The following is a 20091-nucleotide window of genomic DNA, read 5'->3' on the forward strand; positions in this document are numbered from 1 at the left end:
TAAATAATAATACTGATATTGATGCAGCACTAGCGACACGACAATTGTATCCAAATGCACGGTGTGGTGGAGGAGCCTGCTGGTGGAAGAAGGTCCCAACATGGCAGCGTGGTTGGAGGGAGCTGAAGAGTGGGGAGGCAGGTGAAGAAGGAGCAGCAGCAGCAGCAGCAGCAGCAGCAACGGCAATTGGTGGCAAGAGAGACTGTTCTCGGCTAGGCAGAATCCTTTCTCTCCTCTTTTGCTGCCATATGTTGCCTTTTCCCTAAGCTTGAATGTTTGTTTGTTTTTCTATTTGTTCATTCCCCCCTCCCCGCCTCACAGAAGTATCCCCTCCCCCTCCAGCAGGTCGAAAAGCAAAATGATAAGAGTATAAAAAACAAACACAATTTAAATGAAAGGAAAAAGTGGGGACAGGAAAAAAAGGAGTTTGAGAAAATCCCACAGTGAAGCTCCCCGATATTGTCTTGGTTCGATGCTTTGTTTTTACTCACTCCTTGGTAGTTTTGGTTGAGACTGCTCCCTGGTTTCGTGGTAACACTTCCCCTTGTTTCTTCTCCCCCTCCCCCTGCCAGTCTGAGTTCACCTGCACAGATGAATGTTGTCAAGGACAATGGTGTCGCTCCAACAATTGCAACCTGCTTCCAGCCCAGACTGTACAATCCCATTACTGAGCCGATCTCCCTCATGGAGCACCAAAAAGAAAAAAAGAAAAAGTGTGTGTTGGGAAGGTGTTTGGGAGGAGGCGGGGGAGAAACCCATTTCCTGGGGGAAGAGGGGAGAGGCTGGGAACCTCAAACAGGACTGGTCCTTGGACAGTCTACATCGGTTTCCTTCCGTCAACAAGTGTCCGCAGAGCACAGAAGGTGAAGTCGTGGCTGACATGTTAACTTTTCGGGATAATTCCTGGTAGCAGAGCGGAAACAAGCGGTGTCGTCAGAAACAGAGAGAGCATGAACAGAACAAGAAACAAAAATAATAATTTAAAAAACCCAACAAAACACCAGGAGGGGAAAAATAAAAATAATAATCAAAATACAGGGAGATGAAAAAACAAAAAAACAAAACCAAAAAAGCCACAACCCAAGATCTGGTGAACTGGGTTTTGCCATCTGTGCTACCTTTTCTTTCTTTCTTTCTCTTTCTTTCTTTTCTTTCTGTTTCTGAGATATATATTATATATCATATATAAATATATATATGTATATATACACAGTCATTCCTTCTTACAAAATTTGTCTATAGACAGTTTTGTACTGTTGTGGAAAGGTATATACATCCTTCTAGTTTAGAGGCTAGCTTGCTAAGGAATATTCTTTCATTCTTGCTTGCTTTTTGTTTTTTAAGTTATTTAATTTTTTTAAATGTATTTATTTAAGGTTGGTCTTGTAGGCCGACTGATGAGACCATCTTTGCCTTGTCTTTGCCAGCAGGGTACTTATTGTCTCCTCTAGACCCATAGTCATTAGCATCGGAATCGCTCCGCTTGCTGTTTGCGCTATGCTTGGTTGGCGTGCCGGGGGGATGGCTCACCTGCCCGTTCTTCTCGTCTGAAAAAAGTTGTTTAATTACGTCAAAGAAGTTACTCAATGGGCTGCCTGGGTACACAAAACAGAAGAGACAAAAAAAAAAAAAAAAACACACACACACACAGAGAGAAAGAGAGAGAGGAAAGGGAGAGAGAGAGAACAAACAAACAAATGAACAATGGGGTTTTTAACAAGAAGAACGTGATGAGAGATCCAGAGCCACGTGCATGGGGGTGTGTGGAGGATGAAGATGATGAGCAGGAAGAGTGTTAAGAGGGGACACCTCTGGCAGTGAAGAGGCGTGTTCTACTTGCATGCCATGTGGGTGGGAACAGAGATCCTAGCTAGCAGGGGAACTTCATGGCGACCTGATCCTGGCACACAGCACCATGTTGCGGATGCAGCTATGCATTGTGTTTAGATTGTGGAATTAGGTGTGAGTGGAATGTAACCCTCAGGAGATGCAACTCTTGTATAACTGCACAGATAAAACGGGGGGAATTCATGCACAATCAGCTCTGCCTTGCCACCTGAGCAAGTGCTGGGTTAATAATGATGCTTTTCTTCCTTCAGGTATGCGGATTGGTCTCTCCCTGGCTGCCCGCACATGCGCCTTCAGCCAGCCACTTGGCCTGGAACATCTGAGCATTGCAGGGGCCTAGCCAGATTGGAAAAGTTAGTAGGGCGGGGTTGCAAAGGAGCGATGCTCAGTTGCTGTGTGTAATAGGAGTCTGCATGGTTCTGAGCACCTTCAGTCCTCACCGACAACCGCAGGACTAGCGGGTGCTCAGCAGATTGCAAGACCAGGCTCCTGAGCATATGAGGTTTCTGGCCAGGATTTAACTGCAAGGACCACAAGCAAGAACTAGTACTGAGCTGACAGACGCCACTCTCTTACACACAGCTTTTGTTACTATGAGTGTCACTGTTACGGAGCTGAGAGCCAAAGGCATGGCTGGGGCATAGGCTAACAGAAAAAAGCGTTAGGAACCTTGGATGAATTCAGCACCAGATTAGGGCCAACCATGGCGCAGACTGGGTCCTGCACATCGGTCAGAACACAGCCTTTCCTGGCACCACCACAACTGCTTTGCCGTTGTGCCTTTTTAGAACACCCTAGAGCCATTTACTCATCATGCTCATTGCCATATGGTTCTCCATCACTGTCCCACAGCCACATTGTACTATGAGAGAATCCTAGGGTCTGATCCGTACTGGTATAACGCCATCACTTGGGAGTGTGAAAAAGCCACAGCCCTGAGCGACTTATACACAGCCAATCTGCTGAGCATATGCGACTAGACAGTGCTGTCCCTGGGAGAGCCTCTGGGGAAGGGGGACTAACTCTGCTAATGGGTAGGGCCCTGCACAGATACAAAATTTGTATCTGCAGCTGTAGCCTCAAAAATGAGCCAGGATACCTGCATCCACAGCTGTGGATACCGGAGGATATAAAGTGTATATCTGCAAATATACAACGTTCTAGATACAAAATTTGTATCTGCGGTCACATCCGTATCTGCAAAAAGGAGCCTCAGCTATCCGCAGTCATACCTGCAGCTGCAGATACCCATGGCCATCCAAGGATTTGCAAGGCTCTGCTGATGGGAGAGCTCTCTCCTGTCAGCTTAAAAGCAGAGGTGGGGGACCCTTTTTTGGAGTCAGGGGGCTGCATACAAGAGAGAAGCAAAAAGACAATCCAAACCCCTCACTGACGTGGTCCCCGACTGAGAAGGAGACAGACACGCCCCACATTCGCCTTGCACACCAGAGCCTGGGGAGGTGGGGGTGTAGGTTAGTAGATTATGCTAGTAGATTGTGCTCTAGTTTCATGGTGGGACAGTTGGGGGGAGGGGCTGGAGTGCCAGCACCAGCTTCCCATTGCTGGGGGGGGGGGGGGGGAGCGGGGAGCTCTGTGCCTCAGGGACTGGATCCAGGCAAGCCAGAGGAGGTGGGGGGGGGAAGCCCCCAGGCCTTAGGTGCCTCACCCCTGGCTTAAAGCATCTTTATTGAAGCACTACAGTGGCACAGCAAAATCCCAGGTGGCACACAAGTAGTAAATATTATAATGGACCATTCAGTGTAGAACGGTCCCTTACATTATGTGGTAAACAATCTGTTTGACTTTGCGTTTTGCTGGTGTGTTTGCTGGTTCCTTTCCCAGAGCTGAAGAAGAGCTCTGTGTGGCTCAAAAGCTTTTCTCTCCTCAGCAGAAGTTGGTCCACTAAATGATATTACCTCACCCACCTTGTCTCTGTAATTTGGGGATTTCCTCACTTTACAAGGCACAAATATTATGTAAGGAGCCCTCATGAGCATGCATAACTATATGCCTGATTTTATTTGCTATGCACTATAGTATGTAACTTCATGGTGGACACATGCTTCCGCTGTGACATATCCCAAGAGGTTCACAGGGGCAGAAGTAATCAGGGTAGTTGGCCATGGATGGGCAGGTGATCACTATATCAATCCCTGCTATTGCAAAGTGATTCAACTAAGAGCTAGACTGTGACTTTTAGGCACAGCCCTGGGCTAGGAGTGGTGCATGAGATGTGCAAACCCAGTACTAGCCCCAGGAGTCTTTGTGTTGCAGAGCCATGCCTGCGAGACAGTTTCAGGGGGCTGGGAGGTGCTTCTTGGCTGCTGGCATGGCTCAGCCACAAATGATGACGCCCCCACACTGCACAGATGTATTGCCCAGTGAACAGCTGCGGGAAGAGCCTTAGCACTATCCATTTGCCACCTCCTTGCTCCACATGCATGCATATCCTCACTGCTGCATGCCCTGACTCAGTGTCACGTAAGCCCATGTCAGGGCAAGGAGAGTTTCTCTTACTCTCTCATGCCAGCGTCTAGTCTGAGTCACAAGTCAGCGTTCTCATTGACTACAGCCACATCAGCATGAGCTCATGGGCTTGCTTTTCGCTTAAAAGCTAAGAAAGCTCTGGCCTGGTCATACATAAATAAGTGTCCACCCAAATCCCCTAGAAGTTGCAGGAATTGATGCTGGTGGTTCTACAAAGTGGTGCCCTTGGACTGATTTCTGAACCGCTTGCCTTGATGTGGTGCTGAGCTGCCCTCTTTCAAATAAAAATAAAATGGGTTCTGGTTGCTTTTTCTCTCAGTCATTGAGGGCACATCTAGGCAGCAGGGCAAAACTTGAATTAAGCTACGCAACTTGAGCTACTCAATTGCATCGCTGACATTGAAATAGCTCAAGTCAGCTTTTGGCGCTGTCTACACAGTAGGAAGTCGAAGGAAGAGCACTCTTCCTTCCACTTCCCTTATTCCTTGTGGAATCAGGGTTACAGGAGTCAGGGTAAGAAGTCCTCCAGCTCAACGTTATTTCAAAATAAAGGCTTGCAGTGTAGACACGCTCTTTGCTATTTTGGAATAACGTCCGTTATTACGAACTAATGCTGCTGTGTAGACATAGCCCCTAAGTCCCATGGCACCTTTCTTAAAAGCAGGGGCTGCTGGCTTCATTGTCCTAACAAATTTGGGTTAGGTAATGACATTCTGCCAACATAAACTCACCCTGCAGCCCCAATGCATAAAGAATTCTTTACTTTCCACCCTGCAGTATTGTTGTCTACTGTTACATGGCTGGTGCCTCTCCACCCGGAAATGGCTGCACTTCTGTTATGAGAGCAGGGATCTCTTCATATCAGTGGGCACCATTTCCCGCAGTTATCAGGGAGTAGTGCCTGAGCTGGCGTAGTGTTTCCTTACATTTTCAATTCAATACAACGTCAGTGTCTTAGATACTACCCTGGGAAATGTTGACATTTTAATGGCAATGACTCAGTTTGTCAAGTGCTTTTTCCTCCTTTTGAAACGTGCTAGACAGGCATCAATTGCGATTGTTAGCCACAGTTTTTAATTCAAGGAGCAAGGATGTATATGGTATTTGTGCCTTGTAAAACAGAGCTGCTAGTCTCTCTTCAACCCCAGAGTGACTGGCCAGCAGCAGTTCCCCCTCTGCATGCTAAAGGGCACTGTAAAATCCAAATGGCCGGCCTGCACAGGGTGAAGGATCCGCCTGTCTCTTCCAGTGTATCTCCTCTTCTGTCTCTATTTGCTGCTTTAAAAAATATAGTGTCTGAGTGCAGGTGCTGATTCTGTGCACTGATAAGCCAAGTCCAAGCTACCATTAGCTGCTGGACAGGTGGGACCTAGCTAAGATAGGACAACCCAGTCTGGATTCTGCAATCTCCCCAGCGTTCAGGAGGAGGGAGGATTCAAGTACAGGATTTTTACTGAAGCCCCTCATTAAGACTCAGTGAAGTTTTCCAAAGCTGGATGGCTTGTGGGCACCCAGTCTGCACAGACTCTTCTTTACTTGTAGGTGGTTACTCCCTTCCAATGGAAAAAACAAAGGGGGAGGGCAGGGAATGCAAGTAACACTCAGCCTTGAGTGCAGGACTGTGGACCAGGGCAAGTTCTTATGTGGCTTTGGACCCTCGTCTTCATACGCAAATGGAGTCAGCAGACAGAAAGAATGGAAGACAGCACTAAAAAAATGCTGGGTAGGGAAGGAAGCATGGGGGGGGGGAGTATTTCTAGTTATTCAGCTGAGTAGTTTATTCAACAGGCTTAGAGAGGAGGAGAGGGCAGAAAAAGCGGCGTTCTATGGGGATTAGTAAGGTTTAAGTTCTTTGCATAGACAGGTATAGAATAGACAAAAGTATAATTTGCAAGAATGGACCAATAAAACATGAGTACACTTTATATGTAAATGCTCTGCATTTGGTGAGTCCTGATACGGGATTTTAATCTTCACATTAAAATATGCAACTCCTTTGCATTCCCCACCCCCATGCCCTAGTGGCTTTCAAGTGTCTGGAGATTTACTGGGCCAACAGTATTTAATAGCCTGCCTCGTCTTTGCCGATATCACTACTAAATTCTTTATAATCAGCATTTTCAGTTAAAATTTTAATGGGAAGTGAGAAATCCTTAGGGATATTCAGAGAGAGCTATTAAAAATAGGCCATTTCTCTAACCCTTTCTTTCCTTTGCCTTTTACAGCAGCTGAGCTTGCAATTAAATAGTTTAGCTGGCAACGAAGAACGGATCCTAGGACAATCAATATGGACAACCACAGCATTCTATGGCATCCATATTCTTGCCTGTTAGACACTCATGGACTAATTTAGCTAATGGTCTTCGACTGACTAAGGACTTGCTCTATGGTGATATGGTTTAGAGATGTTGAGAACACCAAGATGAGTGTGGTTGTGTCTCCTAATGCCGGTTGTTAACTGCCTGGCCTAGTGGATTTCCTGGAAAATGGGTCATGAAAATGCAGCACTTAGTGGACCATCACTAGACTGTTTAGAAGTCTCCTGCTATTAGTACCTGGTACAAGCAGTGCTATATATCACATCCGCCAATCCAGCTCAGAGTCCTAAAGCGTTAGTGTAATATTTCTGAATGAGAAACAAGGTCCTGTGGCTGGGAGCTTTTTAAACCTCCAATGCAAACTCTGCTGGACACAGTATGAACCCCAGGGGAAGGGCAGCAAGGAGACTCAAGGGTGAGAAGGATCATAGTAACACAGGGTGTGTCTAGACTACATGCCTCCTTCGACGGAGGCATGTAGATTAGCCAGATCGGAAGAGGGAAATGAAGCCGCGATTAAAATAATCGCGGCTTCATTTAAATTTAAATGGCTGCCCCGATCTGCCGATCAGCTGTTTGTCGGCAGATCGGGGCAGTCTGGACGCAACGCGCCGACAAAGAAGCCTTTCTTCATCGGCACAGGTAAGCCTCGTGAAACCAGGTTTACCTGTGCCGATGAAGAAAGGCTTCTTTGTCGGCGCGTCGCGGCCAGACTGCCCCGATCTGCCGACAAACAGCTGATCGGCAGATCGGGGCAGCCATTTAAATTTAAATGAAGCCGCGATTATTTTAATCGCGGCTTCATTTCCCTCTTCCGATCTGGCTAATCTACATGCCTCCGTCGAAGGAGGCATGTAGTCTAGACACACCCACAGAGATTAGGTTTACAATCATGAGAAAGAGGAGACTGGACAGCGACATGATTGGGGCATGAGCATTTCCGAGCCGAATGGCAGGGCTGGATGTTGCAGATCTATTAGAGAAGGTAAACAGTTTGAAAACAAGTAGTGAAGCTATAGAGGGGCTGGGCACTGAAGAGGTGAAATAGAAATAGCTCTATGCAGAGGGTAATTTCTTGTGTGGCATAGACTCTGCGCAATGCTGCAAGAAGGCTGCAACCTGTGGAACTCCTTGCCAGAGGAGGCTGTGAAGGCTAGGACTATAATAGTGTTTAAAGAGAAGCTAGATAATTTCATGGAGGTTAGGTCCATAAAAGGCTATTAGCCAGGGGATAAAATGGTGTCCTTGGCCTCTGTTTGTCAGAGGCTGGAGAGGGATGGCAGGAGACAAATCGCTTGATCATTGTCTTCGGTCCACCCTCTCTGGGGCACCTGGTGCTGGCCACTGTCGGCAGACAGGATACTGGTCTAGAAGGACCTTTGGTCTGACCCAGTACGGCCGTTCTTATGTTCTTATGTTCTAACTGTGAATGGACTGGGTACAGCCAGCACTAAGAGGCAGGAATTGCAGACACCAGACCAAGGAAGTGAAGGGACACTGTCCAGATGGGCTGAGTGGACTCCCTCAGAACCCTATATTTCATTTGCCACTGCTAAGAAATCTGCTTGACAAGGACTTAGCAGCACCAACAACATCCCAGAGACCCTGGGCAAAGCCAACATGCTTCACGTGTTTATCGAAAGGGGAAGAAGAAGAGCAGGTGGTTATGCCAAGAACAAAATGGCTGCTTTGATCTCATAAAGAAACTCAGCTCCCTCTGCTGGAAATATCAGAAACAAAAAGAGGGTGGGAAGGACTTGCAGCAGCCCCAGGAAAGTTTTGGAAGCTGCTACCCGCTTACTGGTTCATAAAAGTCTGAGAGAGAGGAGGACTTACCCTGTCATCCAGTTAAGCAAATGGCAAATTCCCACAGAAATCAATGGAAACGTGTCCTTTAGAGCCATCTCTTTCAAATGTATGTGCTTTTAATAAACTCATCCGTGTGGTTTATAAGCACAAATAAAATTACATATAGCAAATGTTGCGCCAGTGTTTTGTGTGTCTGTTAGGTAAAGCTCAAGAGGGTTTTGGCTCTATACAGCATTAGCTGTCTTGTTCCGGGGACGCTAATGAGAAGAGATGGATCTTACATTCCATGGGGAAGGTGGTGAGACCCAGGGTTAACCTGACCTCCAGTGTTCTTCCTGACTTCCCTTGCTGCAATTGTCTCTCTGACTCATGTCCTTTCCGACTGCTTCCTGAGTGCCTCTGCTGCTAGTGTTTCCTTGGATACCATGTGGCAAAAATCCAGCTCCCTGCACTAAAAGCATTGAGGCCCTTTCTGATGGGTAGTAACTTATTTCCCCTTAAACTCTTCTGGTCTGCTATACTCAAACTCTCTGGCTGTGTCTACACTGGCATGAATTTCCGGAACAGCTTAAAACGGTGTACTATTCCGTTTTCAGTTTTTCCGGAAAAGGAGCGTCTACATTGGCAGGCTGCTTTTTCGGAAAAGCCCTTTTTCCGGAAAAGCGTCTGTGGCCAATGTAGACACGCTTTTCCGGAAAAGAGCCCCAATCGCCATTTTCGCGATCGGGGCTTTTTTCCGGAAAAGACTACTGGGCTGTTTACACTGGCCCTTTTCCGGAACAGTGTTCCGGAATAAGGACTTATGCCCGAGCGGAAGCAGAATAGTTTTTCCGGAATAGCGGCTGACTTTGTACAGTAGAGCATCGTTGCTTTTCCGGAAATTCAAGGGCCAGTGTAGACAGCTCGCATCTTATTCTGGAAAAGCGGCTGATTTTCCGGAATAAGTGGCCCAGTGTAGAGACAGCCTCTGTGTGCAGCTGAGGTTTACTTTTTGTTTGCTTGTTTTGCACTGGCAGACTCCCTGCCTTTCAAACAGTGTGAACCCAAACTAGAGGACCTGCTGCAAGAGGCAATCTTGCGAGAAGTCTGAATTCCTGGCACCACGTGGGAAGAAGAGTTAAGCGTAACTTGTTCTTCCTCTCATAAATATTAATTAATTAATAATTAATTATTATTATTTTATTTCTCATCATCATCATCTAGGGGCCACAGTCAAGGATTAAAGCCCCATTGTACTAAGCCGTGTGGAAATACATAACAGAGAGAAAGTCTCTGACCCAGAAAGCTCAGGCATGGGAGGTGGGTGAAGGTAGGGCGGAAGGAGGCAAGCCCCCCAGCCCTGCCTCTTCTGGTCAGGCCTTACCCCGCCATCATCGTGGGGAGGTGGCTTGGCACATGGCCCCAGCCTCCTCAGCCCCCCAGAGCACGCTGCATCCAGCACCAGTTTCCCTGCCCCCAGTAGGCATTCTGGAGGCAGAGTATGGGCGGGGCCAGGCTGGCGGTTTGGAAAGGCAATGCCTAGCATACCCGACACACGTGCTCACAATCCAATAAAGCAAGACATGGGGGAATAAGTGTTTTCTCTCAGTTGCCCCTACCTCTAAGTCCTACCTATTCTAGAGGAAGATGATGAGGCCCTGCCTTTCTCTTTTCTGTCTAGCTGGAAGTCAAAATTTAAGAATCAGTGCAAATATTCACATTTTTCTCTTTGGTCTATTTGATTTATTTGGATTAACAAGTGAATGGGGAAGAAGCAAACATGTTCAGGTTGCCATCTTTTTGAATATGTAGCAAATACGATGTCACAGAGGCCCACAGCTACCACGTAGTTAGATTTAGATGGTGTCAGCGGCAGTTAAAGCCATTCCCCTTTTATTACTGCCGTGACAAATCTTCTACTAGGGCAGCTTTCTTCGTTTCATTGCAATTTGGTGTCCCTGCAAGGAGCTAGCCTATCTGATCTCCATGTGCGAGGCAGACCCCCCAGCAAATGGACATGGGTTGACAGTCCAGGAGATGGATGTCTATTTTTCCACAGAAGCGCTCCAGCTTTTCCAACAATGTGCCTGGCCTGGAAGGACCACTTCCAGAGGGAAGGGAAGGTCAGCTGCCGTGGTTCATTCAGTCATTAGCCTTTGCTGACACAGCTGATGACAGTGCCAGCTGAAAGCAGCTTTTGCAGGCGAGACAGCTATCTGCTAAGGACTGCGCGGAACCCATCATATGCTATTTGTGTAGGTCTCAACCCCAGCTGCCGATGGTAACATTCGGTCCCTAGCCACCTGGGCAAGATGTGAACCCACGAACTAGAATTCGCCATAGCCCATTCTCCTGCCCAGTCCCCTAAATCACACAGTCTGCAGTGCAAGAGCCAAGTCCACAGTTTGCAAGTGGCCACATGTATTTGGGTGGCAATTTCCACCCCTCTTGTACGCACTCTCTATTTCACACGTACACAAAGAGAACCGGACTCCTAAATAACTGACATCCTGCTCAGCCTCCACTGAGTCAGGCAGGCCAGCTGCCATCAGGATTCTGTGTGGGCTGGGGTGGTGGCGGTTACACAGTGGGAGGAGGAGGGGTCAGAAATATGGGGCTCCTCTCGCATCTCCCTTTTCTGCTCCCATTTCAGGAGCTCCATCATCGAAGCCAAAAACCACTAGGAAAGATAGCCCTGGCCAAGCCACCACTGCCACCTAACAGTCCAGTGAACGGACTGGGAGGGGAGGGGAGGGGAGTGGAGGGAGCTGTGTGTGCATTTGAACTGCTGCTGCTAGCAATGCAGAGAGCATGCCAGGAGAAGGGGGGCGGGGATAAAATGCTTTTGGTGTTGCAAGATGACCTTGTAGCAAATGGGTTGGCCTTCAAACTTAGGAAATTCCTCACAGGGCATGCTTTTCATCACAGGATTCCGTTCTTCCTTAAACTCATGGCCATTGCCAGGAACACTGGTGTTGCCACTGTCCATTGTCTTCAAGGCCTTTGCTTTATTGAGCAATATTGTCAGCCAAGAACAGGATTTGTCCCATCCTACCAGATAGCCAGCTGTGAACTCACAAGTTCTAAGTTCCCCGAATGGTCCCCTTAAAGGCACCGGTGAAAATTTCCTCTCTCACCTTTCACCTCCTATTTCTTGTGAAGAAATCTCACCAAAAGTGTATTTTGTTTAAAAGGAAAGCCACTCCTATGCAGCATGACACGGAGACTTTTACATGGGGCCATGGGAGGCACTGGCAATGGCAATCCTCCTCATCCAAGCAGACATTTCTGAGTTTTCTGCAGGCTGACATACTGCTGTATTCAGAGAGGAAGGCTATGTCTAGACTGCAGGCTTCTTTCGAAAGAGCCTCTTTCAAAAGATCGTGTCTAGACTGTAGGCGGATCTTTCGAAAGAGAAATCCGCTTTTTCGAAAGAGAGCACCCAGCGAGTCTGGATGCTCTCTTTCGAAGACGGCCTCTTTACATTGAAGAACGCCTTCTTTTGAAAGAGGAGCTTTCGAAAGAAGGCGTTCTTCCTCGTGAAATGAGGTTTACCGCCATCGAAAGAAAAGCCGCGTTCTTTCGAAATAATTTCGAAAGAACGCGGCTTGAGTCTGGACGCAGGGGAAGTTTTTTCGGGAAAAGGCTACTTTTCCCGAAAAACCCCCTGAGTCTGGACACGGCCGAAGACACCAGATGTGGGAGACTTGAAAATCTGGCCTGAAGTATCACAATAGGAGCTGTTAGATGATCAGCTCCTTGGAACATTGGGCCCCAGTTGTGGGTGGTGAGTGCTTGGAAACCTGTTCTTGAGCTTTCTGGAAACTCTGACTCGTGTTTCTTGTGACAGTTAAATCCTGTTGGATTCTGATCTTTTATAGCAGACTTGTCCCCCACACCCACTCCCCGTATCAATCAGATTGGATCACTTACATTCGTAAAGGCCGAAAGCCTGCAGAAGAATGAGAAACGCCAGATTTGATTAAAAACCGGAAAGGTCCTTTCACTATAGCTCGCAGCATGAACATGGTGAGCCAACCCTTTCACTAGGGGAGAGCAGCCCACAGATACAGGCTCTTCCCTGCTAGTGCCCCTGTTTCGCCTCTCATGGGCGAGGGCAGAGCAAATGGCAGAGGGACTGCATAAGGAACAGAACTGCTCTGACCAATGCCTACATGGTCCGGGGTATTGTAAGGGAGCCACAGCTCAGGATATTCTCTGCCACCGCACCTCTGATTATTGATAACCCCGAGGGGTTCCACATTACTATCGCAAAGTTGCCCGCTTCAGCTGTAGTGTGAATATAGTCTAACCACGCTTCAACCACACAGCCTCTTGGAATGGTGCTCTGTGGTCACTGATACAGGCTGACACTTGTACACAGCCCAAGTACTGTCACTAGGAGACAGAAAGAGGAGCCTTCCCTGCAGTACAAGGACTATGCACAGAGATTCCCCGGGTGCTGAGTCAGAGGGGTGCTCACAATCCCTCACTCTGAGCAGGAAGCTATGGGAAGCGCTACAAGAAACAGGTGAGCGAGACATAAGAGTGAGACTGGGCTGGGGGGATGATGTGACAGGGAGCTGGTCACTGCTGTGCTTCTCCTGGGGTTGCACCATTTCCATAAAGGTCACTGACAAACCAAGGGCTCCAGAATGACTCGTGTTTCACCCACAGTGTCACAGTACAAATAGTCAGTGCAAGATGTATAAGGCCAGGTTTACATGGGGGGAGAAAGTCAAACTAAGATATGCAACTCAAGCTACATGAATAGCGTAGCTGTAATCGACGTACCTTAGCTCGACTTACTGCAGCAGTACCATTGTGGGAGGTCAATGGGAGAAACTCTCCTATTGACTTCCCTCCTCCTTGCAACCCCATGGAGTTCTGGGATCAATGTGGGTGCCTTCAGTGGTCAATGTAGTGGGTCCTTACTAGACCCACTAAATCGAATCCTGGAAGATTGATCTCCGGAGAGTCTCCGTGTAAGTGTAGACTGAGTGGACATGAAAGCTCTTGGACAATCTGGTACCAAAGGAGTTAGATTGAGTGCTTTGGGGCAGGTATATCTCTTGATATATTTCTGCGAAGTGCCAAGCCCAATAGGACGCTGATCTGATTTGGACCTTTAGCTGATACTGGAATATAAATAATCCTTTCTTTGTGTCCTCACAATCCACGGCCATAAAACTGATCATGATATAGTCTTGGGGCTTCCTGGTGGAGAGACGAAACATGAGAAAATGGGCAAAGACTGCTTTCCCTAGAGTGACAAAGAAGTCCGGTATGGGATCAGAAATCTTGGCTGATAAATGGCAAGCACTTCTCACAAAGAGAGGCAAGAATGGAAAATCAAGTTTTAGAATCAAAGGGACATTTCTGAGCTTCCTGCTGGCAGACAACATCCTGCTGAAAGGCGGTCATTTGTGACTCCAACAGAATTGGACATGGAGCGGAGAAGGCACTGTCAGCTATCAAACCCAGCTGCACAGTCAGCTGTAGTAATGGTTCCACATCAGAATAAAAACTGGACTTGCTGTTCTATAGCTCAAGTGAGGTTCTACTCTGAGGTAGAAACGGCCTGGAGCATTTCCATGTTTGTCATACTTCAGTGGCTCCAGATCAAATGTGTTCAGTTTACAAACATCAAGATTTATTTTTATAATCTTCCACATCTGAACCCAGATTCTTTCCAGGTGGCACATCATCACCAGTAAAAGCAAAACAAAATGGAGTCTGAAGGCTGAATTGGACCCTCTGCGTCCTCTATAGAACCCCTTTTTCTTCAATGGGACTGGCAGATGTAACAGGCTGGAACTTGGCAAAGAATTCTGTTGACGATGCCCCACATGGAACAGAATCCATTCTTTTTACATCTGTATTGGCTCTGCCTGACTTAACAAGAGTATAAAGTATAAGTATGAAGCTTATTTTGGTCAATGAAGTAAGCAGATTTGACTCTGAATACACACAAGAAACAAGTTGTTGAGTAAAGTGCCATTTTTCAGATGACAACTGCATTTTCAACATGAAGATTTTAACTTTTATGCAGTACAGGCAGTCCCCGGGTTACGTACAAGACAGGGACTGTAGGTTTGTTCTTAAGTTGAATCTGTATGTAAGTCGGAACTGGCGTCCAGATTCAGCTGCTGCTGAAACTGACCGCCAGTTGTGACTTACATACAGAATCAACTTAAGAACCCCAGGCGTCCCCAAGTCAGCTGCTGCTGAAACTGATCAGCAGCTGATTCCAGGAAGCCCGGGGCAGAGCAACTCTGCCTCGGGCTTCCTGTAGTCAGCGCTGGTCAGTTTCAGCAGAAGCTGACTTGGGGACGCCTGAGGCAGAGCAGCTGGGGTGCTGCTGGGTTGCTCCAGTAGCGCCGTTCCTCAGTGCTACTGGATCAACCCAGCAGCACCCCATCTGCTCTGCCCCAGGCGTCCTGATTCAGCCGCTGCTGAAACTGACCAGCAGTGGCTGAATCAGGACGCCTGGGGCAGAGCAGCTGGGGTGCTGCCGGGTTGGTCCAGTAGCGCCCAGAGCGGCGCTGCAGGACCAATCGGCAGCACCCCAGCTGCTCTGCCCCAGGGTCCAAAACAAAAGCCTGGTCTTCTGGGGGGGGGGCACACTAGCTGCGCTCCCCCCCCCCCAGCAGACCAGGGACACGGGGAGCAGAGCCGCAGCGGCAGCGGGGTGCCGCGCCTCTGAGGCTTTGCTCTGGCAAAGTCTCAGAGGCACGGGACCCCGCCACGGCTGCGGCTTCAGTCCCGGTGCCTGTGGTCTGCTGGGGACCGTCCCCAGCAGACCACAGGCACCGGGACTGAAGCCACAGCCGCGGCGGGTTCCCGCGCTTCTGAGGCTTTGCTCTGGCAAAGCTACCTGCGAGCTCCGGGGCGAGAAAGCCCCGTTCGTAAGCTGCTCCGGTGCCCCTGGTCTGCTGGAGACCGTCTGGCCCCTGGTCTGCTGGAGACCGTCTGCTCTGGCAAAGCCTCAGAAGCGCGGGAACCCGCCCAGTGCCCCTGGTCTGCTGGAGACGGTCTCCAGCAGACCAGGGGCACCGGAGCAGCTTACGAACGGGGCTTTCTCGCCCCGGAGCTCGCAGGTAGCAATCCGCCACCTCGACCTCCGGGGCGAGAAAGCCCCATTCGTAAGTGCGGATCCGACATAAGTCGAATCCGCGTAAGTTGGGGACTGCCTGTAATGCTATTTTTTATTACACCACTATTAATTCATGTTAGAAACTGTGTTATACTTTGATTTGAGAAATTCCCCTTTCCCATAAATCAGTGGTTGAAATTAAAAAGCAAATTTTAGCTTATAAGGATATTATAAGTCAAAATATTTCATTTTTCCTCCAATAAAGTATGACAGCGAGCAGATGGCTGATTTTTAGTATAAATATGTAGGACAGCGATAGCTAGGGTTGCCAGGTGTCCGGTTGTTGCCCGGAAAGTCTGGTAATTGCGTTTTCTGTCTGGTAAAAAAACCCCAGAAAATACCAGACATGTAAAATGTTTTTCTTGGACAGAAGGCTGGTGGGGACATTTTTCCCCTGCTGTGTTTGGCGGAGGGTGTGGGGAAATGTAAAGGCAGAGTGACCTTTTTTTTTTTGCTCAACAAGTTTGGTAGTTTGGTTCCCTGGTTTTTTTTCCTCAACCAATTTTTTTCTATGCCATGTTTGGGATTTTTTGAGAAAGTATCTGGCAACCCTAGAGATAGCAGCATTGGTATCATTAACAGACATGAAGCCCACATGGCAAGCTTCTGATTATTCACTACTATGAATAGTGATAACACTTTCTTTTTTAGTGTCGCGATTTGGGCTTATTTAGTCTGCAGAAGAGAAGAGTGAGGGGGGATTTGACAGCAGCCTTCAGCTTCCTGAAAGGAGGTTCCAAAGAGGATGAAGAGAGGCTGTTCTCAGTGGTGATGGATGGCAGAGCAAGGAGCAATGGTCTCAAGTTACAATGGGGGAGGTCTAGGTTGGATATTAGGAAAAATTATTTCACTAGGAGGCTAGTGAAGCACTGGGCTGGGTTACCTAAGGAGGTGGTGGAATCTCCATCCCTAGAGGTTTTTAAGTCCCAGCTTGCCCTGGCTAGGATGATTTAGTTAGGGCTGGTCCTCTGTTCTATTGTCTAGAAAATGCTTTCTTTCATAGGCCCTTACTCCATTTTCTCTTCCCCTTGCTAGCACTGAAGCAAGCACTGTACCAGCAGGTGGGTGTGGCTGGATAGAAGGTGAACAGCAAGAAGGCATGCACTATTTAGAGAGAGCAGAGCACTGACAGGTTTTCTATGCAGTTCAATTGTAGGATGTTGCCAGTTCCAGGCAACTAGCTGCAACTTGAAAGAGAGGAGAGATTTCCTGTTCAATGATTTCAGAGAAAGAGAAAAACTTCTTCCATCGAAACTAATTTAATAGAAAGAGATCACGTGGATAAAAGGTAACAGACCGAATTCTGCTCTCAGTGACATCTCTGTAAATCCAATATTACGTCCATCATAACCCCACAGCAACTTTACTGAAGCTAAAGAAGTTACTTGGGATTGACAGAGTTGTAACCAAGAGCTGTATTTGACTGAGTGATTAGATACTAAACAGGTTTGGATTTTAGGCTCAGATAAAGAGCCGAATGTTTCAGGCCTGCCATCCTGGACTAGACACCTAAAGAGAAGAGGCTCTCTCTTGTGTTATTTCACGTACTTCCTGTTTCTGTTCAGGCCATTTGCACCAAGAGGAAAAACTCCCTCGGTGTATTTGGGCATTTCCACTTCTGTTCTCACTGAGAGGGGCAAATGCATAGGAGAAAAGGAAAAATCTCTCTCTCTTTATCTCTCTCTCTGTGTTTAAATTTAAATGAAATTCATGGAACCTCAAGCAAGGTAAAATGTGAGCTTTTTTGGGGAAAACAAGGGAATCCATCCCTAGTAAAAGAGCCTAAACTCTAATTGGTTCCAGAGGGGCAATATTGATCCTCAGAGTCAAAATATGGAACTATGCTAATTTACATCAGCTGAGGATCTGGCCCATAATGTGGGATCTGTCTTATGCAGTGGCCTTCCAGAAGAAAGAAGGGATTGCCCCAGACAACATGGGGTTGGGAAAGGACAGAAGAGGGAGTGATAAGGAGAGGAATTAAAGTAGAATTCTCTCTCTCAGTTGCAGGAGAGACCAGGAGGCAGCAACTCAAAAAAGCAGGTATTGCAATGCACAGCCTCACCCACAGAGAGGCGACTTCAAAGTGAAGTCTGAGTCAAAGGCAAAAAAGCAAAAATGCTATAGCGGGCATGGAGTAAAGTGAGGGGAGCAACTCACAGGTTGAACAGCACATACTTGTGCTGTGCAGGGTGCAAGTGTGATGGGTTCTGTGCACAGGGGTATGGACGGGAAGGAACAGGTGTGCATATGCACAGAAGGTAAGTGAGAGGTAGAGGAAGTTGGTGGGGGGGGGTGGTAGGTGTGCAAAAGGAGTGGGAAGAGAGGAGGATATTATGTTATTCAGCAGGGGTGGGAAGAGGGAGAGAAGGCAGAAGGCAAGTTCTTACCACATTTTGAAAGTCTGCCAGTCATCAATTCCACACAGTTAGTGGTGTCTGGATCATAGAATGGAAAGAGGAGGGAGGGAGGGAAAAACATAAAAAAAAAAAAAGGTTTCCATACCTCTGTGCATAAAGCAGTCACTTAGTGCATTATCTTCGGAAGCAGGAAACGCACAAAGCTAGGCGTTTACACAACCAAGCGCACCCCCATTTATGCCAGCAGAATCCCAATGGTGTCACCGAGAGCACAATCTGCCTCTTTCCGCCTCCCCCCATTTCCACCCACTCTCTTACCTTAGTGACCGATGTTGGACACAGGCATATCATGTCTTGGAACTATATCAACAAATCAAAACTCTCGAAACATATTGTTTCACTTGGCCAGTCACAAAAAAACGACCCTACGCAATCAAGATGTAGGGAACTATTCGACACTGCCCTGTTGGGAGCCCATCATGGCATATGCATACGACTGTGTATGTGGTCTAGGTGTCAGCCACACTCTTCTGGCATCCATCCCTCTCACAAAGTCACCTCATACCCTCTCAGTCACAAACAGCATTATGACTCCCTTACTCAGACAGAGTAGACCCTTATGCCTATAGATTTTAATGGGTCTTCTCACAGATCAAGGTGCAGTTAAATGTTAAAAGTGGCAGACTCCAGCCCTAAATCATTTTATGTATATTTTCTATCAGAATTGTCTATAGCTCCCATCGCCAGAGCATCCATGTGCTTCCACCCAAATCCAGGGAACGAGAAGGTGAACGTAAGCGTTAATGCAGCAAGATCACCCAGGCTGAGCATGAGCACATAGAAATTTCCATCAGGCAAAGCCCTCTCCCGAAGGTCAGCATTCCAGATTCCTCAGCATTTCGGAACCACGCTCAGAACCCAGGAACGTGGCTCCCAGAATGCTGGGCCGTCCGGAGTGCCCAATGGCTACTACGTAGCTAGATGATTTCTAATGCACTTAAATTCCACTGAAGTTGTCTTCTTGCTCTGACTCCGTACCCACACTTAGATACCGAAGTGATGATAGGCTTCCTGAGAGCAGCCAAGAAGAGGGCAGGTCTGGGTCACCTGTCAGCTCCCCTTTTCCCCAAAACACTGAGAAAAGTAATGAAAAAAGAATGTACAGGTCACCATGGCTACATCTACACTGGCATGCTTTTCCAGAAATGCTTTTAACGGAAAAGTTTTCCATTAAAAGCATTTTCGGAAAAGTGCGTCTAGATTGGCAGGACGCTTTTCCGCAAAAGCACTTTTTGCGGAAAAGCGTCCGTGGCCAAGCTAGACGCACTTTTCCGCAAAAAAGCCCCGATCACCATTTTCGCGATCGGGGTTTTTTTGCGGAAAACAAATCTCTGCTGTCTACACTGGCCCTTTTGTGAAAAAGATTTTTGGAAAAAGACTTTTGCCTGAATGGGAGCAGCATAGTATTTCCGCAAAAGCACTGACAATCTTACATGAGATCGTCAGTGCTTTTGCGGAAATTATAGCGGCCAGTGTAGACAGCTGGCAAGTTTTTCCGGAAAAGCAGATGCTTTTCCGGAAAAAGTGGCCAGTCTAGACACAGCCCATGTGCCTGAGTAACATGTTTTCTTGATGTTAGCCAAGATGGGGAGATTACAACAGGTGTTTTCTAGAAACCATGGAAAAGGGAGAACATTTTGGGTCCACCGACACTGGTCAGAGTAGCAGAAAAGAACTTTCAGTGATCCCCAAAACAAAGCTTAGAGTCTGGCTGGCAGAAGTGACAGAGAAATCATACCCACCAGGCATGGGAGGCTCTTGAAAAAGGGTTAGGATTGGGGAAGAGAGGGAAAAAGGAAGGGGATCAGGGAGCAGAGGAGAAATAGGGTATATGAAAGGGACAGGGAGGGAGACTGTGATGGAGGCCTATGGCATGTGGTGGGGAACAGGGTACAAGGAAAAGGGGATCAGGCATGTGAGAAGGGCCAGGAGGTTTAATTGTCCTTTAGGCTCCTTGGCCATCCCGCCCTGGATATTCCTATGTGTGTGCTGCACAAACCACGTTCCTCACTGAAATCACATAACGTTTAGAATTTACTAGGATGCAAAGGTGAGTCTGCAAACAGCTTGGACA

General features: G+C 47.6%; 1 protein-coding gene across 8 annotated transcripts in view; it reads right to left on the reverse strand.

Moving 5' to 3' along the window:
- Positions 1-628: 628 nt before the first annotated feature.
- The window catches only part of BRSK2 (BR serine/threonine kinase 2), a 502819-nt gene continuing 483356 nt past the window's right edge, over positions 629-20091 (reverse strand). For 7 of the 8 annotated variants that reach the window (XM_075928205.1, XM_075928203.1, XM_075928209.1 and 4 more), the window contains 2 exons: positions 17988-18035; positions 629-1547 (listed from right to left, as the gene is read on the reverse strand). In XM_075928205.1, the coding sequence (XP_075784320.1) occupies positions 1372-1547; positions 17988-18035 (224 nt within the window). In that variant the 3' untranslated portion in view covers positions 629-1371. The remainder of the gene's footprint in view (positions 1548-17987; positions 18036-20091) is intronic. The other variant, XM_075928208.1, reaches the window with a different exon arrangement.

Source organism: Pelodiscus sinensis, chromosome 4 (genome assembly GCF_049634645.1).
Source record: "Pelodiscus sinensis isolate JC-2024 chromosome 4, ASM4963464v1, whole genome shotgun sequence".
Classification (NCBI taxonomy): Eukaryota; Metazoa; Chordata; order Testudines; family Trionychidae; genus Pelodiscus; species Pelodiscus sinensis.